The 27036-nt window shown below is 33.7% G+C and overlaps 1 protein-coding gene across 2 annotated transcripts in view; it reads left to right on the top strand.

The window, feature by feature from the left end:
• LOC114349497 (ABC transporter G family member 20-like) overlaps positions 1 to 27036 on the top strand; it is a 636826-nt gene that overhangs the window by 436396 nt on the left and 173394 nt on the right. Inside the window, exon 1 of one of the 2 annotated variants that reach the window (XM_028299891.2) lies at positions 16953 to 17144. The exons of the other annotated variant lie outside the window; for it this stretch is intronic. Within the exon in view, the coding sequence (XP_028155692.1) occupies positions 17143 to 17144 (2 nt within the window). The 5' untranslated portion in view covers positions 16953 to 17142. Of the gene's footprint in view, positions 1 to 16952; positions 17145 to 27036 lie in introns of those variants that run through there. 2 annotated transcript variants of the gene reach the window in all.

The following is a 27036-nucleotide window of genomic DNA, read 5'->3' as shown; positions in this document are numbered from 1 at the left end:
AAGAACCGGGTTTTCAAAAATTGTTTCTACGGCAAAAATTGAGTGAGCTAGTGACAATTAAATCTTGTAATAACATGCAAAAACCACCTTTACCAACTCTTTTAAAGTCACCTCTTTTTTTGCGACTGAGGACTTTAAAATTATTTAATATGAATATATGTATATAATAGGCTTATAGATCTTGTAAAAAACTACAAAATTATTTTTTACCAAACTTTCTAGTATAAACAATAAAAAAGTTAAGGTTAAAAAATCAATATATTTTTTTGAAAAAAAAAAAAAGAAGAAATCCAATTGGAAACATAATAATGTAAGTTGCGGTGTTTTTAGTCATTAGTCATTGGCCTTATTCATTCATATTTATTTATGTATTATTAATAGATTCTATAAGTTTGACTGGCTTAGAATGATTAGTTTTAAAAAAACTGGAGTTAAAAGCGAATAACGAATTTTTTTAGTTTGGTAAAAAATGCCATTTTCTTCAGAATAGAAGGATTAGCATCAGACATACGAAAAAATGTTTCAATATAAAATTGTAGGTTATTTAATTCCGAAGAACTTGGTTGGAAAAAAAAATTACGGCAAAAATTGAGTGAATCGTAAATGAGTATGTATATCGAAAAACATTGATTTTTTCTATACAAAACTATCACTTTCACACTATATACAATAAATCGAAAACTATTAATTTTATCAAAAAAATGTATAGAATATTTTTTGCTTAGAATGAATGTTTGTATCAATTTTTGCGGTCAAAATATAATGAAAAATTTCCACCCTCGAGATGTGGTGTCAACCACCCCCATGCTAAGAGCGCCTTTCGGGATCATATAGATTTTGATCCTTGGACTATCCACTACTTATTCTTAAATTTTCAAGCAAATCGATCCATTATGTAAAAATTGTGGCGTATAAGGTGTGTAGGGAGCTATATGGTGGAGAGTGACGAAAAATGGGAGAGACCTTTGTCCAGCAGTGGACGGAAGAGGTTGTATGATGATAGAGGCAGCAACTCTGACTAATAAAAAGAAATTGAACTTAATAATAAAATCAAGATACGAAACTGCAATATCTTGGCCACAAGATACAAGACTACATCACCTTCTTCAAATCAGAAAAAATGCAGCTAATCTGAGCAAAGAGATATGTTGATCTTTGAGTTCATAAGAGAAGCCAATAGAGAGCAAAATATAATTTTTAGTTATTTATAATATATCTTTTTTTGCACAAAATTTAAAGCTAATTAGTTTATTATTGCAGGCTTTATAAACAGCCGAATTTCACAATCTATTAATTACAAAAAATATATAGGTATTCAAAAAATTTCTCGTTTTTCTTTTGCTCCACACTATATTCGCTCCAGGTATAAGATTATTTTGTAACATACCTATCTTATAAGAAATTTGACTTTATTTTTATATCCAAAATATCTTTTCGTAAAATCGATAGTTTTCGAGGTAGAAGACAAAAGGTCGGGAAAAACGAGGTGTTTATACCTTTTTACTTCTGTAAACTAATAAAGCCAGACGAATGGAGAAGCAGTATACTGGTACCTGTTTACAAAAACAAGGGAGATATACAACAATGTACAAACTACAGGGCTATAAAACTGCTTAGCCACACCATGAAAATATGGGAAAGGGTAATTGATAGACGGATACGTGAAGAGACCGAAATATCCGAGAATCAATTTGGCTTTATGCAGGGCAGATCAACAACAGATGCAATTTTCATTATAAGGCAGTTGATGGAAAAATACAGGAGTAAAGAAACAAACGCTCATATGGTATTTATTGATCTTGAGAAAGCATATGATAGAGTTCCTCGAGAGATTCTGTGGTGGGCACTCAATAAGAAAGGAGTCCCTGGTGAATATGTAAAGATTGTGAGGGATATGTATGAGGGAGTAACGACTAGTGTTAGGACAGGTGTGGGAGAGACTGATAAATTTCATGTGAAAGTAGGATTGCACCAAGGCTCTGTGCTTAGTCCGTATTTATTCTCATTAGTTTTGGACCAGATAACAGCGAAACTACAGAGTAACATTCCATGGTGCTTAATGTATGCTGATGATGTCGTGTTAGTAGGAAATAGTGAAAGAGACTTAGAACAAAAACTGGAACAGTGGAGGCAAGCTCTGGAGGAAAAGGTTTAAAACTTAGTAGGACAAAAACAGAGTATTTGGAATGTTCATTCAAAGATGGAGTTACTACAAATAAAATGGTATCTTTGGATGGTGAACTGATTGTAAAAAGCAACAGTTTTAAGTACTTGGGATCGGTATTACAGAGTAATGGAGAAATAAATGGAGATGCATGCAGTAGAATTGGGGCTGGATGGATGAAGTGGAAAGAAGCGAGTGGTGTGTTGTGTGACAGAAAAATTCCAATGAAGCTGAAGGGAAAATTCTATAAAACAGCCATAAGACCGGCTATGATGTACGGAACTGAATGTTGGGCAGTGAAAAAGAAAGAGGAACAACGAATGCATGTGGCGGAAATGAGAATGCTTAGATGGATGAGTGGAGTGACAAATAAGGATAAAATTAGAAATGAGTATATTAGGGGAAGTCTAGGTGTGGCACCAATTGTTGCCAAAATGAGAGAGCATAGGTTGAGATGGTTTGGTCATGTTCAACGTCGAGACACTTATCACCCAATACGAAGAATAGCTGAAGTGCGGATTCCTGGAAGGAGTAGGAGAGGTAGACCAAAGAAGACCTGGGGGGAGACGATAAGGCAGGACATGTTGGTAAAGGGGATTAACATTGATATGACCCAAGATAGAATTGTGTGGAGAAATGCAATTAGGGAAGCCGACCCCGCATATGGATAAGGCAAAGAGAATGATGAAACTAATAAAACCACAGATGTTAATTAATATTAGGTATCAAACATGAATCAACAACTGGTTTGATTGACCTCCATGAACAATTATTATTATATTGAAGTGTTTGACATTTTTAGGCCCAGAAGTTCATATTCAAGGTTAATAGAATTTCCGTAGTTTCCACCGAGGTAATAGGGCAAAAAATGAAATCAAAAATGGCAAAGCTTCGCAATTCTTTCGTCCAGCATCGATTTGTACAAAAATTTAGGATTAGGCTCATTTTACACTCTATTTCATTTTCTATATTGAGCCGTTGTACGCTTTTGGTTTTTTAAGGGTGGAAACTACCCCTTATTTTAAAAAAATTTAAAAAAATGACATTTTAAACTTTAATATGATCAAAATTTGGTTTTTATTAGTTAAATAATGATTTTTTTATGCTTAAGGATTTAATATCATAATATTTCAACCCTTAAAACCACCCTTGTTGAAGCTATATATAAAAAAATATTTATCCTAAAAGAATGATTTCGGCTTGCGTCGATTTGCATAAAAATTTGGGATTAGAATCATCTCATTCTGTACTTCATATTCTGTATCATGGTCACGGGAGTTGATTATTTTTAGGGGTGTAAACTACCCCTTATTGTCAAAAATTATATAAAAATATTGTAAACCTTATGGGCAAAATTTGGTTTCTATTGGTTAAATAATGATTGTCTTATGCTTTAGGATTTAATATCATAACATTTCAACCCTTAAAACCACCCTGAATAAGATTGCAATTTTTATAAGTACAGTGGAACCTTGATAAGTCGGCTTCCGATAACCCGGAAGTCCGGCTAACCCGGACCGATTTTCATCAGACAAAACAACCGTTTTTTCACTTTGACTGAGTTTTTTACCAAGAAATAAACAATACTGTATACAACTGTACGTAATTCAGATGTACAGTGCATAAGTATTTCATGTTTTTGCAATTACAATGTGTATTTGTTTATTATTTATATGTGTTTTATTAATTTTTACCATATTGTCCGGTGAATCCGGATTTTCGATAAACCGGATCTACCGCGGTCCCGATTAATCCGACTTATTGAGGTTCCACTGTAATTTAATAGATCTATACAGAAAAAAGTAGAATTACGTACAAAAACATTTATTTATACAAAAATACGAATTTACGAATACAAATATTTTTTTAGTCATCTTCATCGAGATCGATGGTATCTTGGTCTTCTTCTATAACTGGTAGACTATTGTTGCAATCTTACCCCGAGCACCCAGAACAAGTGAGATTGCAGCTCTTTTCATTTTTGATGATAATTTTTTTTTCCAAAAATGATTTTGTAGGGATTTTGAAGAGCTATGAAACTATATTTTATAAGACTATGTAAATAATTAAATTCCGTAAGACCCCTTAGTTTTTAAGTGAGGTGAGTTTAAAGAGCTCTTATGACGGGATGTTTGCTTGTAAATATTGGTTATAAACAGCTGTATCTCGCTAAATATTCACTGCAAAGAAAATCTATGCACAGGGAAATTTTGGTTATTAAAAGATCGGCAATTTAGTATTGCATCATTTTTTTTCGTATCTCCAGTATTTTCGGAGATATTTGGAAGGAAAGGGTGAAAAATACAAAATTACCAAAAATCAATTTATCTTTAAACTCCAATGTTTCTAAAATTAAGCCTTTTAAATAGGTCAAACTTCTTGGGTATATTAAAAATACATAGGTATATAAAATGAATTACAGAACGATGAAGACCAATTTTAATTAGTGGAGTTGTTAGGGGGTTGCTTTCACTGATTTTTTCGTAGAAAACATCAGACAAAATCTATTTGTCACAAATCATGTAAATTCTTAATTACATTAAATGATATCATATTGTCTTAATTTCTAAACTATACCGATATTTTTGAATTTCTGATAAAATTGATGATGGAATCTAGTACCGCTTTATCTGAGGAAGAAAGGAGAGCTGTAATATTTAGTGGCAATGGACACTCGTGATGAATTAGTTCTTGATACAGAATTGAAGAAGATTGAGAGTTCAGAGAACATTCTAGAAATATATGATTTAGATCACCAATGGATACATTGTCACAACTACAGACAGGAGAGTTAAGTATTCCAATTTTATATAAGTGAGATGGAAAGCGAGCATGGTTCAATTTTAAACGAGTCAATACTGACATTTGTGCTCTATTATAATTAAAGGTGAAATGAGGAATGTTTTTTGGAAGTGTAGGGTGAATTCTGAAATAATGGTTTGTAGATTTATTTGCAATTCTTTTGTAATCAGTTTCCCATTTCCTTCTTATATTAGGTTTGAGAGCATTATTCAAATCTTTTAAATTAAATACTTTGTCAATATGGTTGCAACTGTGACTACTTATTTTGATCATAAGTCGCTCAATTTTTATGCTAGAAACTTCTTTTTTTTTGAAAGGTCTCATTATATACTTGAAAAAAGATTCTGTAAGTTTTCCTCGAAAAGTGCAAAATTTTCCCGTTATTTGGCTTTGAATATTTCAAATTATGCATTTGGCGAAAAAAGCTAACCTTTAATATGCCCTGTCTCGGTTTGTATTGATCATAGAAAAATTATAAAACAAGAATTTTGTTTGTGTTTCTAAAGTAGATAATTTTGATATCTCTAGTTTTTTTGATTAAATGCACATTAATCGAGTTATTTTCAAAAAAGTCGATTTTTTCGTCGAAAAACAGTTACTTTAGAATAACTCAAAAAATATTAGTTTTACGAAGAGAATGTAAAGAACATTTTTTTCTTAGAATTACTTTTTACATAGATTTACATGGTTAGAATGTAATGAAAAATTTCCACCCCCGAGATAGGGTGGCAACCACCCCCAAGGATTTAGCGTACAGAGGTATAAATGCTCCTTAAGCTATTCCCTACCTTCTGTAAAAATTTCAAGTAAATCCATGCTGGACGAAAAAATTGCGAGCCAAAATGCTTCATTTCCTGGCCTACAAAGGCCACGAACCCTTGCCATGCGTCTTAATAGTCCAGGAAAATAATGTTTTTCTCGAGAAACAATCCTTTCCAAACAAACGATAGTTATGTTGAATAGTACGGACCTGTATTAAAACAAGAACCTATTATGTTTCCTGCAATTGATTTTTTGGAGTTACTTACAAATAATTAAGATAGAAAAACAGTACATTTTAGTTTTTTTCGTTTATCAGTATAAGGTGAAGCATTTGAAACAAATTTGAGAGTAAGTAAAATATGTTAGTCATAAAAATCTTTAAAATGGCGTCTCTTAAATGTTTCTATACTTAGTTGTTGCTTATAAAACTGTAAAATAAGTCAGAAAGGACCTAGCCGGGTAAGATGGTAAAAAATGCTACCAAATCGATTAGAATTCCATATACCCCACTTTTTTGCACATATAAAAAGTCCACTTTCTGAAATTTTTAGCCCCCTAGGTGGTCACGTGAGCCACCTAGAGATTAATTAGGTTTTAAGGTTTATATTTTTTATCTCAGCCGCATCGAGAGCAAAACACTTTAATAAAAAAGTTGTAGCTTTCAAAAAACGTTTTTCACTTTTTAGTCCATCTGGTGAGAACGCTCCCATCTGGAAAAATTTCTGATTCGGTTTATTTGTGGATTCCTATTCAAAAATGTCCCCTTTAAAGAAATCTGAAGGGTGCCGGCCGGAATTTTTGGGCAGAAATTGTTTAAACAATTTTTTTAAACCAAAACAAAAGATCACGTTTTTTTTGCTCCGCAACATATATTTTTAAGTTTTAAGGGTCATTCTAAACAAGAAAGGTATCCTGTAAATTTTTTCAAAAATTGATAGTTTTCGAGTTATAGGCGATTTAACATCTGAAAAATGCGAACATATGCATTTTAGAGGCTTAAAAACTCATATTTAAATTAGTATTTTGAGGATACCAGATACTTTATTTTAAGTTTAAACATTCAGCTTCAAAATTCTGAAGAGTGGTTGCGTCTAACCTTAATTTAAACCGTTGTTTTTTTAATTGTTAAATATGCATGTCCATCCGATTTTTTTGCCGGCGCGGCACGCTCTATTTCAAAAATCTCCAATTTTTCTCCGAAAAATATTTTTTCTAGATTCTTTGGGACATTCTAAATAAAATAAGTTTCTTGACATTTTTCTCAGAAATTAACAGTTTTAAGGTTATAAACGATTAAAATCCAAAAATGCGATTTTTGGCCATTGTTCGGATTTTAAATCACTTTAAAAATATTAACTTTTGAAAAAAATGTAAAGAAACTTATTTTATTTAAAATATCCCAAAGAATCTAGAAAAAGTATTTTTCCGATGAAAATAGCAGATTTTTGAAATAGTGCACCGGAAAAAAAAATCGGATAAACACGCATATTTAATAATTAAAAAACAACGGTATAAATTACGTTTAGAGACGATCACCCTTCAGAATCTTGAAGCTGAATGTTTAATCTTTAATTTAAGTATTTTGCAACATCAAAAACACTAATTTGAATATGACTATTTAAGTCTGGAAAATGCGTATTTTCGCATTTTTCAGATTTTAAATCGCCTATAACTCGCAAACTATTAATTTTTAAGAAAAATTACAAGATATCTTTCCTGTTTAGAATGACCGAAAAAACCTAAAAATATATGTTCCACAGCAAATAAACGTGATCTTTTGTATTCGTTTAAAAAAATTGTTTAAACAATTTCTGCCCAAAAATTCCGCCCGGCAACCTTCAGATTTGTTTAAAGGGGACATTTCTAAATAGGAATCCACAAAGAAGCCGAATCATAAATTTTTTCAGACGGGAGCGGTCTCACCACATGGACTATTTAGCGGGTTTGAATTTTTAGAATGAATTTAAAATTTCAAATGAGTCTAATGGTAGGGGAGCCTAAGCGGGGATTTTTGCAGTTACTCGAGCGCGTCAGATTAATACATGGGGAGAAACCTTGTACCCTGAAAATGGACCTCTACCATATATTGGCTCTTAATGTAGGGGAGTTCGTTAAGGGGAGCCGAAAAAGAAAATCTGTCCTTAGAAAAACTCTAAATCGTCAGAATAAGATAAGATAAGTTAAGTACATGCAAAACAGTGTATATTTCAAAAATCGGACGATTTGAGCGGGGCGTAAGGAAATGGGTTAGCCCCAAAGTTTCACAAGAAAAAGCGAATATTTCGCGAAATGAATGACACATCGAAAAACTAAAAAATCCGTGCTCAATATTTTTTTAAAATCTATCGAAAGATACCAAACACGACTTCCCAAGGAGAGGGGTGGGGGTTAAATTTAAAATTTTAAATACGAATCCCGCGATATTTCGCGAAATGAACATCATATCGAAAAACTGAAAAATCACTTTTTCCATATTTTTGAAAACTCTATCGAATGGCACCAAACACGACCCCTCATAGAGGTGGGGGTGGGGGTTACTTTAAAATCTTAAATGGGAGCCCCCATTTTTTATTGCAGATTTGGATTCCTTACGTAAAAATAAGTAACTTTTATTCGAGACATTTTTTCGAATTATGCATAGATGTCGCTATAATCTGAAAAGACGATTGTTGGAAGTGGAAAACTAAATTAAAAATGGAAAGTCCCCACTAAAATGGAAAACTTTACTTAACTTTTTTTTGGTTTTAGAGCCTACTCTTCACAACCCAATAGGTCCCCATAACGCTCGAGTTACCGCACATTTAGCATACTTTTCTCCCCTACCATAAAAAATAAACGAAGACACTCGTTCTCAAGATTAAATGTACTGCACAATATTTCACCCTAAATTTTTTCAAATTTTTCAAATCAATACCATCTCTTCAAAAACTGTGTTAGGCTCCAAAGTAAACAAAATCGTATGTAATTTTAAATGACACGTTAGAAGTGTCATACAAAAGATAATAATATGACGTCACAAGGGTTCGAGCGCTTTTTAGATTGTTTGAGATAATTTAACCCGGGAGCAGTCGCGCTCACTTCTGTAACGTAAGTAGTCGCACTTAGAGAAAAATTTCACAATATACACATAGTTTCAAAAGTCATGCATCACCCCTCGTATTCACGATGTTGACGCTTTTATAAATCCATATCTTTATCACATATTTATTGGGCCTTTTTTATAAAAAATATAACATTTTTGATTTTTTATTTTATTTGATTACCCATTTAATTGACCTGGTTTTGCCAAGGTGTAAACATTTGAAAAATTGATTCTGGTGAAATTTTTAAAAACGTGATTAAAAATGAATCTACTTTAATTTCTGAGTTAGACCGTATAAGAATTATCGATTTACTTGAGGAAAGCCATTCACAGCGGTTCGTGGCGGAAAGAGTGGGTGTTTCTCAGAGTGATGTTTCACGGATATGGAATAGGTTCCTGGAAACAAACTCGATACGGAATAGAGCTCGGTCTGGTGGACCCCGAGTTACCAATGATCGACAGAATAGATATATCAGAATTTCCATCCGTAGAAATTCTTCTATGTCTGTACCAGCCTTCCAAAGGGAATTCAGGCATGCTACAGGAGTCCGAGTATCGTTGTCTGCAATAAGAAGAAGAATTTTAGACTTAGGTTTGAGCAGTCGTCGACCAATAAGAGTTCCTCAGCTACAACCTAGACATGTTTTGGACCGCCTCCAGAGGGCTCAAGAACACATACATCTCCCCCAACAATTCTGGAATTTTGTGCTTTTTTCAGACGAGACCAGAAGCTGTTTAAATAGTGATAACCGGCGAATTTGTGTGTGGCGAGAGCCAACAAGAGCTGCACAACTAGCCACACACGAATTCGCCGGTTATCACTATTTAAACAGATTCTGGTCTCGTCTGAAAAAAGCGCAAAATTCCAAAATTGTTGGGGGAGCTGTATGTGTTCTTGAGCCCACTGGAGGCGGTCCAAAACATGTCTAGGTTGTAGCTGAGGAACTCTTACTGGTCGACGACTCCTCAAACCTGAGTCTAAAATTCTTCTTCTTATTGTAGACAACGATACTCGGACTCCTGTAGCATGCCTGAATTCCCTTTGGAAGGCTGGTACAGACATAGAAGAATTTCTACGGATGGAAATTCTGATATATCTATTCTGTCGATCATTGGTAACTCGGGGTCTACCAGACTGAGCTCAATTCCGTATCAAGTTTGTCTCCAGGAACCTATTCCATATCCGTGAGACATCACTCTGAGAAACACCCACTCTTTACTCCACAAACCGCTGTGAACGGCCTTCTTCAACTAAATCGATAATAGGGATGTTCACAAAAAATTAAAAAGTCATTTCAAACATGTAAAAGGATTAAGAAACACCCTAGAAATAATTGTCCAAAATTTCAACAAAATTGAAAAAGCCTTTCTATAAAAAATCTTTATTAGAAATCTAGCATTATTTTAAATTTCAAGAACGCTTCTCTATTGGCCTGACGTCACTAGTTGCATACCCCAAGCGCTTGCCATTCTCATAGTGTTACTGTTTACCTGTTTGACGTTTCAGGTCATTTTATTTTGTTCTCTTCTTGTTTTATCAGGGTTAAAGTGGAGTTTTATAGTGAATTGTTTAGTTTAAAGTGGATAGACTGTTTGTAAGGACATATTTTGGGTTTTACAAAAATAAACAAATAAAATGGAAGAAGGTTTTCAGAAAGCCGATTCGTATAAACTACCGACTGTAGTGTAGATGTAACAATGGTGTATGATTTATTGGCATCTTGTAAAAGAATAAATCTACCACAGCTTTACTGATTGTATATTCCATATAATTTTCCATGTCTTCTTTAAGCTAAAAAAATAAATACTTAATACTCCACAAAAAAAATAGAGAAAGTTGTATGCATGCATTGTACGCATGCATATTGTATACATACATTGGCTGGTTATTACTTTACCTTGGTTAGGTGTATTAAAAATATTTTTATTCTTCTTCATGTGCCTTGTCTGTTGTGGACGTTGGCTATCATCATGTCAATTTTAATTTCATTTCAGGCGTTTCTGAATAACTCGATCGATTTTTGTCCAAATCATTGGCGTAAGTTTTTAAGTCATGAGTGTCTTTTCTTCCGGGTCCGCGTTTGCTCTCTATTTTACCTTGCGTTATCAGTTGGAGTATACGATATTTATCATGCCTCATGATATGACCTCATGATATGAAAGAGATTTCTTTTTGTTTTCCCATTCGACGCAATACCTGTACGTTGGTGTGGGTCGCCCAGGATATTTTGAGGATACGTGGGTACACCCACATCTCGAATGCCTCTAGCTTTTTCATTAATGTCTCCAATATTGTACAGGCCTCTGCGCCATATAGCAAGACCGGAAATAATAACATTTTAGCAGCCGCATTTTTAGTGGGAGAGATATTATGTCGCAATGGGTGAAAATATTTCTCATGCATGTTGTTAAATGTTGCTATGTCCTTTTCAACTCTAGATCTTATTTCGGTTGTTTCGTATTTCGAGTTGACAACTGTTCCAAGGTAAAAAATATTTTTGAACTTGGGTATTATACATTTTCTTTTCAACCAATCTTTTCACTAAATTATTAATGATTTTAATATAATATAAAGTCATACCTACATCCACATGTAGTTATTTCAAGGTTTACTTTTACTGTATGTATTATTAGAGTCCCGGTTTAGGAATATCCCAGTTTAAGGAATACAAATTTGAGGTCCCGAAACTTTTTCATTTACTCTTTAAGGGGGTAGGTGCAAAATCTTGGTCCAATGCTATTTAAATTCATTCATTTTTTTCGAATCCTGAGAAAACTAATAAGTATTTTTGAAAAATGTAAATGCAGAAAGAACAATTACATTATTACCAAGGGCCGAAAGTCTCTGGAAAACTTCTATAATGTTTATTTTATTAAGTTAGTTGTTTAATTTAGTTGTTTTAAGTTCTAGCTGCAACAAACCATTTCTTTTTCTGTGTTAAATTGGCTGGAACGGTAATAAAAATCTTGTCAGAACTGTTTTTTGATGTATTTTTACACCCAGGAACAAAACACCACTTATTTGGCTTTATTTTTAATAATTAAATACGTAAAAAACTGCGCACATTCAAATACACTGAGTAAATAAGTATACAAAACTAGTCGTCGATCAAAGACGTTACGACTGCTGACGTCACAGACCGTAGCCTCGCTGCAGGGTACCGTTTTTCTAGCCTCCAAGAAAATCAACATTATGAACTCATTTATCTTAAAAAATATACATTTTTAAACAGTTTTATGACTGTTACGTTTTTACATACCTTGTAATCTATTAAATTTAACTATATTTAAAAATTAGTGAACATCCCTATTCTTATACGGTCCAAAGACATTAAAGTACGATTCATTTTTAATCGCGTTTTCAAAAATTTCACCAAAATAAATTTTTCAAATGTTTACACCTTGGCAAAACCAGGTCAATTAAATGGGTATTCAAATGAAATAAAAAACCAAAAAAGGTACATTTTTTATAAAAAAGGCCCATTAAATATGTGATAAAGATACGGATTTATAAAAGCGTAAACATCGTGAATACGAGGGGAGATGCATACCTTTTGAAAATATGTGAACATTTAAATAAGGATTTTTATTTACTTGTTATGTTAAAAAATCTATTCCTAACAATTTTAAAGCTAACTAGTTCTCACCAAAGCCATAAATTCCACACAAAAAATAAAAAAAAGAAAATAAATAAAAAATTTCTACGCATTACTACGATCTTCCTCGAGGCACTTACGAGTGGAAAGCAATGTTGCAAAATTTTTCATCAAGTTATCACGGAAAAGGATAAAATGTGAGATTTTTTCTCACGGCGCGACTGCTCCCGGGTTAGATACATAGAATATTTTAAATTTGTAATTCTAAGTTGTTATGAGGCTTTGTTGAGTGACATTTTGAAAATCTTATTTTTAAAGGAAACTGAACATTATTATTATGTAATAAAACAAAAATGTGCCAGTTCCCTATTGTCCTAGGACAACTTTTTCTCTTCTGAAATTTGTGAAAAAATGCAAGCTTCCCAAATATGATAAAATTATTTCCTTGCATGCAACAGTTAAAAAGTTATTCTAATTGTTTATAAGAAAAAAATAATAACTTTGATATTAAAATATTTGATCGATCGCTTCTAAAGGACCATACTTTAAGAACAAGTCTCTACATTCCATTTAATTAAATGTGAGGGTTGTAATAGCCATTTTGAAGGCTTTTATAAATGGCTTATCAGTTTCTTACTCATTTCGTTTCAAATGCTTCACTTTGTGCTGATAGACGAAAAAAGCTAATTTTGCCGTTTTTCGACCTTAATCTGTAAATAATAGTCGGAGAGATAGAAGCGGATTTTGTGCGTGATAAGTAATATGGAAAAACTATACGGGGGTATGTTGAATTAGTTGTGTACATGACTTTCCCCAACGGCCGGAAACCAGAGTTGGGGCCGAGGGTAGTTATAAGGGGTCAAAGTCGCGGTTTTTATTATCTTTTTTTGTGATGCTCATGATCGAGATAGTGCACCAAAATTTGGGAGTAAGTAGGTCATGACGTAACTAAGTAAAATCTCTAGGGGCGAAACGCTGCGTCGTCCACAAAGGGGTGGGGCAGGGGTGAATATAGAAAACATAAGGGGGTTTTTGCGACGTTCGTGATTGAGATAGTGCACCAAAATTTGGGAATAAGTAGACCATGACATAACTCAGTAAAATCCCTAGAGCCGGAAACCAGAGTGGGGGATGAGGGTAGTTATAAGGGGTCAAATTCGCGGTTCTTATTATTTTTTTGTGACGCTCATGATCTAGATAGTTCACCAAAATTTGGGAATAAGTAGGTCATGTCGTAACTAAGTAAAATCTTCAGGGATGGCACGCTGCGTGGCCGACAAAGGGGTGGGCAGGGGTGAATATAAAAAATATAAGGGGGTTTTTGCGACGTTCGTGATTGCGATAGTGCACCAAAATTTGGGAATAAGTAGACCATGACATAACTAAGTAAAATCCCAAGAGCCGGAAACCAGAGTGGTAACTACGAGGGTAGTTATAAGGGGTCAAAGTCTCCGTTTTTATTATTTTTTTTGGGACACTCATGATCGAGATAGTGCACCAAAATTTGAGAATAAGTAGGTTATGATGTACCAGAGGCGTGCGGTCCATGGAAGCGGGGGAAGCGCCGCTTCCCTATTTATTCGTCGATATAAGAAAATATACTATTAATTAATATTTAATAATAAAATGTTTTTCCCTAATCCAAATAATCTACATATTACCTAGCCAATAGGCATTGAAAAATATTAAAAATTAATCGCGTACGAACGAACTCAATATGCACACAATTCAACTATTTGGTCCACTCCTGGCAGAAGCGCATCTCAAAATCGCCGCTTGTCATGCAGTTGTCCCTTTTAAAATTGGTCAGGGTTCAATGACCGCACCCACTAGTCGCGCGAATTTTGGTATGCCATGAAAGCGCTCGTCCTATCGCCTTCCCGAAAGTGAGATGCTCCGACTGTTACTGCTGCTAAGGGGTGCTTAGGTATTACATACATTCGCTTAAAGAATATTTCGATTTAAATTTTTTGCAGAGATATTTCCTTTTACTGATATTTAATTTGACATTTTACAGAAATCAAATGGTATTGCATTTTGTATAAGACAAATTGATGACTTTATTAATACGATAATTAAAAAAACGAGAGCAGTTTAAAAATATTTGGGATAAAACTGAACATATGGGGTTTGAACATAAAAGAAAAATAATGAAAATTGATAATTTCGGAGACAGAGAGATAGAGAAAACAGAGGAAACAAAGAGACCTTTTGATAATATTCTACAACAAATGAATTCTAGCTTTCAAAATTTTAACGATTTAAAATTTGTAGAATTATATATAATCTTAATATTTCTAATTATAATTCATCAAAATTTCCCACAGAGGAATTTATGTCATTACGATTAAATAATGAAAAATTTTTGATATCTCAGCTTTGCATTCTCAGTTAAGTATCATTTATGAAACAACTGACATGAATGATAAAGAAATACTGGGATTTCTTTATAACTACTGGTTTAAACAAGTCGCTGTGTGAAGTGGTCAAGTTGTGTGAATTAGTACTAGTAACTATCCCAGCCACAAGTGCATCAGTTGAACGAAGTTTTGCAGTAATAAGATGCATTAAAAGTTTCAAATTAAGAGTTTAAAAGAAATTCAACAAGCGAAGACAGACTTTGAAAGTTAGCCCTATTATCCATTAAAAAAGACTGCATTCAACAATTATCAGAAGTTGATAGGACAATAGACCTCGAGTATAAATAAGTGTCATTTTAGTGAAAGTTGTGTGTTGTGGAAAATGCCTCGGAGTATATTTTTTTTTTAAATAGGATTCTTCTTTAGAAAACCAAGCCCGGCGCGAGGACTCAAGGCCCGAGCTAGCAATACAGATCAATGATAGGTCACTAGTCACTAGAAATAGCGAGAATAGAGTGCCTCACGCATTCACGCGTCACGGATTTAGTGTGTGAGTCCTTGTACGCAGGACGTCTCACATAATTAAGTACTTTGCTGATAGAGAGCCCCTGCGCATCAGAGTGTTATCAGGTGAAAAGTTGCTCGACCCTCGACCCTTAAGAAAATATTTTTATATCCTTATTGAATCGCTTCCCCTTTCGAAAAAGTCACCGCACGCCACTGTGATGTACCTAAGTAAAATCTCCAGGGGCGGAACACTGCGTGGCCGACAAAGGTGTGGGGACAGGGGTGAATATAAAAATTATAAGGGATTTTTTGTGACGTTCATGATCGAGATAGTGAACCAAAATTTGGGAGTAAGTAGGTCATGACGTAATTAAGCAAAATCTCCAGGGGCGGAAACCAGAGTTGGGGATGAGGGTAGTTTTAAGGGGTCAAAGTCGCAGTTTGTATTATTTTTTTGTGACGCATCACAACATTTGTCTCACACGCAGCGTTCCGCCCCTGGAGATTTTACTTAGTAATGTCATGATCTACTTATTCCCAAATTTTGGTGCACTATCTCCATCACAAACGGCAAAAAAACCCCTTATATTTTTATACTCACCCCTGCCTAGCACCCCTTTGTACACCAAGCAGCGTTCCGCCCCTGGAGATTTTACTTAGTTACGTCATGACCTACTTACTCCAAAATTTTGGTGCACTATCTCCATCACGAGCGTCACAAAAAAAATAATAAAAACCGCGACTTTTACCCCTTATAACTACACTCGTCCCCCATCCTGGTTTCCGCCTCTGGGGATTTTACTTAGTTATGTCATGGTCTACAAATTTTGGTGCACTATCTCAATTACGAACGTCTCAAAAAACCCCATATATTTTTTATATTTACCCCTACTACCCCCACCCCTTTGTCGGCCACGCCGCGTTCCAACTCTAGAGATTTTACTTGGTTACGTCATGACCTACTTATTCCCAAATTTTGGTGCACTATCTCGATCATGCACGTCACAAAAAGAATAATAAAAACCGCGACTTTGACCCCTTATAACTACCCTCGTCCTCCACTCTGGTTACCGGCTCTAGGGATGTTACTTAGTTATGTCATGGTCTACTTATTCCTAAATTTTGGTGCACTATCTCAATCACAAACGTCGCAAAAACCCTTTATATTTTTTATATTCACCCCTACCCCCACCCCTTTGTAGGCCACGCATCGTTCCGCCCCTAGAGATTTTACTTAGTTACGTCATGACCTACTTATTCCCAAATTTTGGAGCACTAGCTCGATCTTGAGCGTCACAAAAAAAATAATAAATACCGCGACTTTGACCCCTTATAACTACCCTCGTCCCCCACTATGGTTTCCGGCCGTTGGGGAAAGTCATGTACACAATTAATTCAACATATCCCCGTATAGTTTTTCCATATTACTTATCACGCACAAAATCCGCCCCCAGCTCTTAGACTATAACTAATTAGATACAAAAAATCAGTTGCAGGAAACATAAAGGTTCTTTTTATAGGATATATAAGGGGATATACTATCTACTCAAAACAACCTGTCGTCGGCCAGGAGGGGATTGTGTCACAAACATGGTACTTTTTTTGCTTATTTCCCTGAACTATAAGTCCAATACGCTAAAACATATTCTTGCCATTATAATTCGACCGTTTAAAAATCCAAAAGTTGGCAATTCAGAGAAACCGGTACTCCGTCAACGATTTTTTATTAAAACCTCGCGACGGTACCGGCAAAGAAGTCGCTGAAGAGTACCTACAAGGCGGCTCCTTGTTTTTATTGTGGTATTTTAAAAACACGGGTAGTGTAGGCATTTTAATTCCGCAGTGTGTTGTAAAAGTTTGTGTTCTATCATGTAAGTAGAGTATTTTTAATTGCCAATGTATTAAATATTTTTTTATTAAGTGTTGGATTCGACCGGTACTTGATGGAAATTCATTTTATCTAACAATAACACCTTGTCCACGTCATTAAAAAAATCTAACAATAAAACATTGAAAACCTTTTGTTTTCAGCACTTCCACAAAATTTATAAATTGATGTCACTACAGCTGTTTCAACAGTGGGCCCTTCTCAAGTGATGTGTTTTATTCTGTTTAGGTATATCTGTGGTTTTTTATTAATTAATTTCCATAGATCTAATAATAGTCCAGGGTAAGAAGGATTTTCTAGGGACACTTAAAGATCCAGGTAGCTGACCACTTTTTTAGTTATTGTAGACCTATAGGAAGAAAACCTACCTGTATCCTGCCTAGAGTTCGCGTCCGTTTTTTCATTATTAACAATTTAGTGCAAAAATCGCGATTTTTTCGATTTTTTGCACTCCATTCAAAAACTAAATAGTTGACATAAAATTACAAAATCAAGTTTTTTAGAACATTGAAAAACCTTCAAGGTGCCGATTTTTGAAAGTTAAAAAGTTAATTTGTTGCTACGCAAACTGCAAAACAAGTGAAAATCGTTATTTGTTAATAACTTTTACTAAAACTACCTTAGAACTTTAGTGTTTCACCCAAAGTTGAACATTCGGGTACTTAACAAATCCTTAAAATTTGAGACCGATCCATTAAGTATTTTACGAGTTATTCTATTTGTTTTTCCCAGAGACCTTTATTTTGCCATAAGATAAGACAGAAAATAATGAAGGTAGAGCAATTCTGAGTTGGCCAAATGAAATTAGAAGAGTGATAGTATCAAAATGTATTAAAAAAAGATAAAAAATAATTAACATAGTAAAAAATCCTAATGCCAAATTTTTAAAATTTTGTAGTTAATAAACATTTAGAATAACTTTAAAAATGTTGTCCGTAGAAACAATCTTTTTATATATTCGAAAACATAGTATTTTAACACGAATTTTCAAATAAAAAAATTTCGCCTGGGCTCATTTGGGACAAAGTTAGCCATTTGTTTTTTTAATTCACAGCTAATTTGTTTATAATAATTAAGGAATCTCATTATTGCCATTTTAAATAATGGGATTTGTATTTTTTCTTAAAAAATGTGCACAAACATTATACCTTCACAGCACCATCTACGATTTTTCAAAAATGTAGTGCAAACGATTACTAGGGGAACCTACAAATCCAGCGAGTTAAAATACCGAAAAAGCAATTTCAAACGAATATAATTTGCTGTATATCCGGATCAACTCAATGGATTTTGATCTTTCTTTTTTAATTGGTATGTAATTATTACGTACATTACAAATATGCAATTTGTTTATAAATTTATTAATTAATAAACAGTCTAATTTGTTTAAAAAATTCTTGAAAAAATATTTTTTTACAAAAATCTATTTTTTTAATCATAGTATCATTAATGATGACAGAAAAAGTTAAAGTACACTTTAATAAATAAATGATTTTTATTAGATAATTATTTATTGAAGATAATTTATTTACTAAAGTATACCTTAACTTTTTGTATGATTAATAGGGATAGTATGATTAAAATCATGGATTTTTGGGAAAAAATTATTTTTTCAGAAATTGTTTAAACAAATTAGACTGTTTATTAATTAATAAATGTCTAGACAAATTGCATATTTGTAATTTACAGAAAAATTACATACAAATAATTAAAAAAAGAACGATCAACATATATTCAGTAGATCCCGAGATATAGAAAATGATAGTAGTTTTAAGTTGCTTTTTTTAGTTTTTGAGCTCGTGCATTTGTCGGGGCTTCCAGCTCCCTCTTCACATACCACGACTAGTCACCAATTGAACTACATTTAAAAAAAAATCGTGTAAAATACCAGCTTTTCTAATATGTAAAATGACTTTTTCTACGGACAATATTTTTAAAGTTATTCTAAATGTTTTTAAACTACAAAATTTCACAAATTTGGCATTAGGATTTTTGACTATATTAGATAATTTATTTATCGTTTTTAGCATATTTTGATAGTATCAGTTTTCTACTTTCATTTGGCATACGAAGAATTGCCCTATCTTCATTATTTTCTGTCTTATGTTATTGCAAAATAAAGGTCTCTGGGAAAAACAATTAGAATAACTGTTAAACTAATTAATGGATCGGTCTCAAATTTTGAGGGTTTGTTAAGTACCCCAATACCCAACTTTGGGTGAAACACTAAAGTTCTAAGGTAGTTTTAGTAAAAGTTATTAACAAATAACGATTTTCACTTATTTTGCAGTTTGCGTAGCAACAAATTAAGTTTTTAACTTTCAAAAATCGGCATTTTAAAGGTTTTTTAATGTTCTAAAAAATTAGATTTTGTAATTTTATGTCAACTATATAGCTTTTGAATGGGGTGCAGAAAATCGAAAAAATCGCGATTTTGCACTAAATTGTTAATAATTAAAAAACGGACGCCAACTCTAGGCAGGAAACAAGTAGGTTTTCATCCTATAGGTATACAATAACTAAAAAAGTAGTCAGCTACCTGGATCTTTGAGTGTCCCGAACATGGTCTATTTCTAGCTTATTACCCTGGAGTATAAATATTAATGCCTTTATTTCGAATATCGTCGGTAAACGTGCAAGACCTCGTATGTGCAAATATGAAAATTTTCCAGGAGGTCAAAAAACCTTATAAAGATAAATAAGACGTTTTTATGCCATAATTTTTGAACTGTATTTAGTTATAATAGTAAAACTTAAAGCAATTTGAGATTTATTTCGTTTTGCGTATTAATTTGTAAAAAACATGTTTCATACGAAGTTTGTTTTTTTAGATACGAGTATCTGTACATAGCTTATTTAATGATTATTTAAAGTAAAATTTCACTGTGTTAGAACAAGGATTCTAATTGTTGACTAAAAAGGTTTTGGAAACTCACTGTTGGCTTATTGGTACCAAATTTTTATTTATTTGGATACTAAACATACTATGAACAACTTTAATTCTTAAGGAATTAGTAAACAACACATCTCAAAATATTGAACAGAATTTTATTCAGGTATTGAAAACAACTGAATGTAAACCTAAATGTGTAAGAAACGTAACAATATTTTAGGAACAGTAAACTTTAAATAGGGACTTAACAAGGTCACAAACTAAAATTCCAAATAAAAATTAACCACATAATTAATGAGGTAATTTGTGGTAAAAATCCCAATATTGTTTATCAAGAATAACTTTCAAGCTTTGAACGTGGTCATATTTTTGTTTTTCTATTTTTGGCTGTGACGTGTATAATGGAGGAATAATACTTTTTTTGTTTTTGGAGGTTGATCTTTTTGGCAACGATTCATAATTATCTGTATGGTTAATTTTGTAGAATAATTGGCCAAATGAAGAGTACCTACTTAAAAAAACAAACATCACTAACTAGAGGATCTCCTGTTGTACGACCAGGTCTTGTAGATGAATAAAATTGAATTTATTTAAAGTCTTTTAAGTCAGAAAAGTTCATGTATTTAACATTGTAAGGCTGTGCTCTTCTTGCTTCTTTGCAAACAGCAATGTAATCATCATCTTCTTCTTCTTCATATAATAGGCATCTTGGCCTGTTCCTTACCGATTTTGAGCTTGTATTCGTAGCTGTGATGTTGACTGCCAGCTATCTCGCCACCTTTTAAAGGGCCTTCCTATTGGTCTCTTGCCTGTTGGCTTCGAATCCCTGGCCACAGTATATAGAGGTTCCACAGTAAAATCACTCCTCTGTCGGCGCTTTGATCTCAGGAAGTAATACCGGCAGTACGCAATTGGTAATTCACCAGTGGTGGATGCGGGTTTTCCCTGTTAAAAGCCTTACGTTTCTAAGCGAATAGCAATGCGAGAGTGGGACAGAAGCGACTGCCAACATTGCGCGGTCGCCATGCGCGACTACAGATTTTACTTCCAATTTTTCAGAGAGTGGTTTTACTGTCCCTCTTTATACTGTGCCCTGGCTATACGGGCTATTCTCTCGCTGTCCATTCTCGTCACATGCTGATTCTACCCTCGTCGTCTCTGTCTTCCCCACCGTACTATATCTTGTATGTCAGGGGTCGGCAACCTTTTTCGGATGGCGGGCCTTGTTCAAAATAAAAATTTTTATGCGGGCCGCATACTCAAATGTAGCTTAAATAGTCTTCTTTTTCAGTCTGTTTGCATCCATCCCTGGACAAAGGTCTCCCCATGAGTTCTTCACTTCTCTCTGTTTTGTGCTATTTAGTGCCAGTATCTATCCATTTTTGCTTGGACGTTGTCTAGCCATCGTTTTTTTGGTTTTGCTTTAGTATGACCGGGCTCGTGTGGTCTCCAATGTATAATGTTTCGCGTCCACATTTCATTGCTTTGTCATGGCCAGTTTAATTTTATTTGCGCAAATATTTGTTCGATGGTCCGCTGTGTTGATCTTAATCTTTATTCATCTTTCATCTATTTTAAGGCATTTATAACGTCCTAGTTAGTAATTTTGGTGGTTCAAATTTTACATTTAATATTTCCGTATGGCGGTTTTCTGGTTTTTTTTTATATTGAACGAGTATAATTCTGTATAAATAGTAATATTCAATAATATTAATTAAATTATTTTTGTCATTTTATAGTGATTCCATTTATATCTGTTATTAGGTGTATTTGTTGTCGGTCTTTCCTATTTAGAGTTTTTAACACTTTCATACTCTTGATTTTCCCTATAATATTTTCGATTTGTTCGGTATTTTAGTCCCTAATGTCTTGTCTTATCCTTTTTTTTATTACCTTATTAAGTTCCTTATATTTTAGTGAATTTCGGTCCATGCAACTGTTGTCTTTAAGCGTCTGTTGTCTTTCTGTCTTTAATTTATTATTTTTCATAAGTTTGTTGATTTTTCCTAAAATTACATTAGTGCATTGACGGGCCGCGCAAAAAGTTTCAAAGGGCCGCATGCGGCCCGCGGGCCGCATGTTGCCGACCCCTGTTGTATGTTACAGAGATCTCTTATTCTGTCGTTCGGTATTCTGTCTCTCAGTGTTTTTCCAGTTATTGCCCTCAACGTTCTCATTTCTGATGTTGATGTTGGGTGAACTGAGTAGCTCAGCAGCGGGTTGCCGCACAGTGTTCAAAATTGGTCAAAACGTGATCAAAACTAAATTTGTTTAAACTGTAAAAGTTTTCTCGCTAAAAACTTGGAATATTTAAGGTATTATACCGTATAACGAGTATATATATAATAGGGCTCGCGTTTTTAGTTTTCATCCCTTCATTAGGGGGTGAATTACTTAAAAAATATCGTTTCATTAAGAACGTCCAATCTTTGAGTTGTAGATTCTAGACCTAAAAATATTAGGATTTAACCCAAATCACTTAAATAAACTGTGGCTCCTTACAGAGTTACAGGGTGTTTTATTTAAAAATTTAAAAACTATTTTTGCTCAGTGGTTTAAAACTTTTCGACGTATCCTTTTCATACTTCGCACAAAGTGTAGGTACTGTAAACCCTATAAAATTATGTTAAACAAACGTTTCTGGCTATCACCAGAGGCGTACGACAGGGGACAGTGAATGGTTGACCCTTCCCAAATTCTACATTAGGTATATAAATATCACGATTTTTGAGCCGTCTTTCAATTGTGCTATGCACCGAGCCGACTTTCATCTGGGTATGACCCTTTTGGAGTTAATTCTGAGTAATATGAACTTTGTTTTCCATACAAAATTGAAGAAGAGAATTTGAAAGTATTACATTTTTGTTTTGGTACCCACAACTATCACTGTATATGATAAATTCTTTTGTTGATTTTATTTTCTGAAAGGTAATTGAAGAGGAACTCTCCCTAATAGCACAAGGACGTCCAATGGACGTCCATAGGCACTTCTAAAAACTTCAGGAACAGGAATCCTCAGCGTAGTTGATTACAATGTTGGGCGCCTCATAGGGGCACATTATAATCCATTGGATGGACCTATGCATTGATGCTCTAAATGGCCCGATGAGGCAGCCGGACGCTGTGTTATGCTGTGAAACAGCGTCTTCATTTCTTTACATAATAATATGTAGTATATTTATAATATTATACAATTCGTATAAATAGGTATAATATAATTTCTTAAATCATGAAAATAAGTGGTTGATGAATAAAACTCTAGGCGGGAGCCCTAACGACGACAACGACTGAGAGATCAGCTCTTCGAACTGATATCGGTGAATCGAAAATCTGTCGCCTATCGTTATATTTTTTTGAATAGAGAAACCAGGTAGTGGGGGCGATTTTCAGACGTCCAGAAATCGTCCGTATTTCGTCCAGTAAAAGAACGTCCAACATCGGACCTCTGAAGGACGTACATATTTAGTCCACCGAAGGACGTCCAAAGGACGTTCATATTTATTCCACCCGAAGTACGTCCAACGTCGGACGTCCAAAGGACCTCCATTTATAGTCCATAGACATTAGGACTAAAACTGGACCTATTTTGGGTACGTATATCTTCAACTTCAAAAAGACGCTCTCAAGATTCATCTCGGATACATTGATAAAAATTATATTTTTGCTTATTAGAATTACAAAATTAGCAAACTTATGTTATCTTGGTAACTAGAATAATAAAACATTGTAACAAATAATTTACAAATAAGATTTTCACACTTTACAAAAAAAAAAACAAAAACATGTTTTGGATATTAAACTGTACAATTTTGAATTAAATATGATTATCTCTTCGATTTAAACTATTTTATTAACATAATTAAGTTAATATTTCATTGAATTATTTTGCTATTTGATCCCGTAATTCGTATAATATGTCCAATATGGACGATCAGAAAACGTTCGTATTTCGTCCAGTACGGACATCCAAAGGACGTTCATATTTAGTCCACCGAAGGACGTCCAAAGGACGTTCATATTTATTCCACCCGAAGTACGTCCAACGTCGGACGTCCAAAGGACATCCATTTATAGTCCATAGACATTAGGACTAAAACTGGACCTATTTTGGGTACGTATATCTTCAACTTCAAAAAGACGCTCTCAAAATTCATCTCGGATACATTGATAAAAATTATATTTTTGCTTATTAGAATTACAAAATTAGCAAACTTATGTTATCTTGGTAACTAGAATAATAAAACATTGTAACAAATAATTTACAAATAAGATTTTCACACTTTACAAAAAAAAACAAAAACATGTTTTGGATATTAAACTGTACAATTTTGAATTAAATATGATTATTTCTTCGATTTAAACTATTTTATTAACATAATTAAGTTAATATTTCATTGAATTATTTTGCTATTTGATCCCGTAATTCGTATAATATGTCCAATATGGACGATCAGAAAACGTTCGTATTTCTTCCAGTACGGACGTCCAAAGGACGTTCATATTTAGTCCACCGAAGGACGTCCAACGTCGGACGTCCGAAGATATTTAGTCCACCGAAGGACGTCCCTTTTTAGTCCATGGACGTTAGGACCAAAAATGGACCTATTTTGGACGTCCAGAGGACGTCGTGTGTTATTAGGGCTGTAAGGAGAGTGGCAAAAATATTAGCTTCAAGACCGCCTTGGGCTTCATCCCAGAGGTAACAGATTACATATTTAGTAGTCATATTGTATATAGACAGTATAATTATGAACACAAAGTGCTGTCTTAAAATAGATGGCACTGGCTTGCAAAACAGGAGACAACTTTACAGCTTGTACATCTATACAAAAAGCCGCTATTTCTTTTTGGGGTGACTAATAGCTTTCTCTTTATCTTCTCTTTTCAAACGCCTTGCTTGTTCTTTTTTTTTTCTTGATGTTTCATGTACTCTTCATCTGAAATATTTCCCAATCCGTGGGAAATACACAAATCGGATTGGTCTTTTCGTGGCTTGTAGATTTTTATGTTAGATTTGTTCATTTCTTCTACAAAAATTGTTTTAGAAAGACAATTTGTATTTATATTTTGACAGCAGCACAATAGATGCAATTTTTATTATCAGGCAACTTGTAGAAAAGTCTATTGGATATGGAAAACCAGCATACATGTGCTTTGTAGATTTAAAAACTGCTTTTGACAGGGTGAGGCGAAATGATATCTTAAATTTATTACAAGCTGAACAAATAGACCACCAGATAATAAGGTTAATTAATGAAATTAACAAGAACAACAAGACCAGAGTTATAATGTCAACAGGAGAAACAGAACGTATAGAACTGAAAGGAGGAACCCGCCAAGGAGACTCGCTCAGTCCATTGTTATTCAATATGGTGATGAATCAAATAATTCACGAAGTAAGAAAACGACATGGATACCACATGGGAGCGCATAAAATCACGATACTATGATATGCCGATGATGCAGTACTAATTGCTGATAACGAGGATGACCTACAAAGGCAGCTCCACCCTTTCAATATCACAGAAAATAAACTTAATATGAGAATATCAGTAGAAAAAACTAAATGTGTAGTGATAGGTAAAGAGCCGCGTAGATGCAAGTTAGAAATAGACGGCAAAATTGTAGAGCAAGTAATGAAATTCAATTACCTAGGGGTATAGATCACTAGTGACAGGAATATAAGAACAGAGACCACAACACAAGCAACAAAAGCGGCAAGAGTAAGTGGTTGCCTCCGAGAAACCAAGTATATTCAAATGGGAAATAAGCCACAATTTTACCTAAAAATAATTTTATTAACGTTTCGACGCCCAAGTCGGGTGTCGTTGTCAAAATACAAAATAATACTAAATAAATAAAAATGTTGTTGCTTAGTAAAAAATTCTTCTAATAATTTATTTAATCTGACTCATTTATATCGGCAATTCAGACATGTATTATACATTTTAAAGTAGACGACTTAAAAATGATATTGCCAATATTGATGAGTTGCGTTCCTGGGACGACTTTACTAAAAGATAGTTCATTCGATTACATGAAATCAATCCCAACTCAAGAATATCCGCCACAAAAAATTATAGCATGTGATCCGTCTTTAAAAAGACAACCAAATGCAACGGTGGCACTGAAATTCTCGCGTTAGAGATTCCATAGTAAATCACGAGGGAAAACCAGGAAAAACCTCGTGATACTATCCCGACATCGTAAGTATTTGGGTTTACATTTAGTTTACTCTCAAAACTAATACCAAATTCTGACTTGATATTTTAAATTTTAAATATGTACTAACTCGATATGTTACTGATTTACTAATTGTGGTATTTTCTTTCTATTGACTTCCTCCTTTAATATGGGTAACCACATCCTACTGCATTCTACCGAGGAATTTGCGACACAATTGGTTTCATTTAGCATAATTAGAGCCAATTAGAAGGATCCAACGAAGACACTGGAAAACAAAATCTATAGAACTTTATTCAAATTTAAAAATGACCTAACGTACTATCAAAGAAAATTAATGACACCTCATTACAGTAAGACACCACATTTTTATGGAGTACCGAAAATTCACAAAGCAAATATTCCACTTAGACCTATTTGTAGTACCATCAATTCTCCTTGTAGTGAACTATCAAAATTTTTATTAAATATTATAAAACCATTTGCAAATAATAATGACACATTTATAAAAAATACACAACATTTTTTAAACAAATTATCAAATATTGAATTTAATCCAAATAATATTTTAGTAAGTTTTGACATAAACAGTTTATTTACAAATGTGCCATTAGATAAAACTTTAAACATAATCAAAACGAAATTAGAAAATGATAATACATTAGCAACTAGGACAAGACTAAATGTATCAGCTATAATGGAGTTATTGACATTATGTACTAATAATACCTATTTTCAACTAAATAATGAATTATATAAACAAAATTTTGGTCTCGCGATGGGCTCTTCTTTATCTCCA

This window comes from Diabrotica virgifera, chromosome 2 (genome assembly GCF_917563875.1).
Source record: "Diabrotica virgifera virgifera chromosome 2, PGI_DIABVI_V3a".
Classification (NCBI taxonomy): Eukaryota; Metazoa; Arthropoda; class Insecta; order Coleoptera; family Chrysomelidae; genus Diabrotica; species Diabrotica virgifera.
Note: the sequence above shows the minus strand (reverse complement) of the source record. Positions and strands in the feature narration are given on the sequence as shown.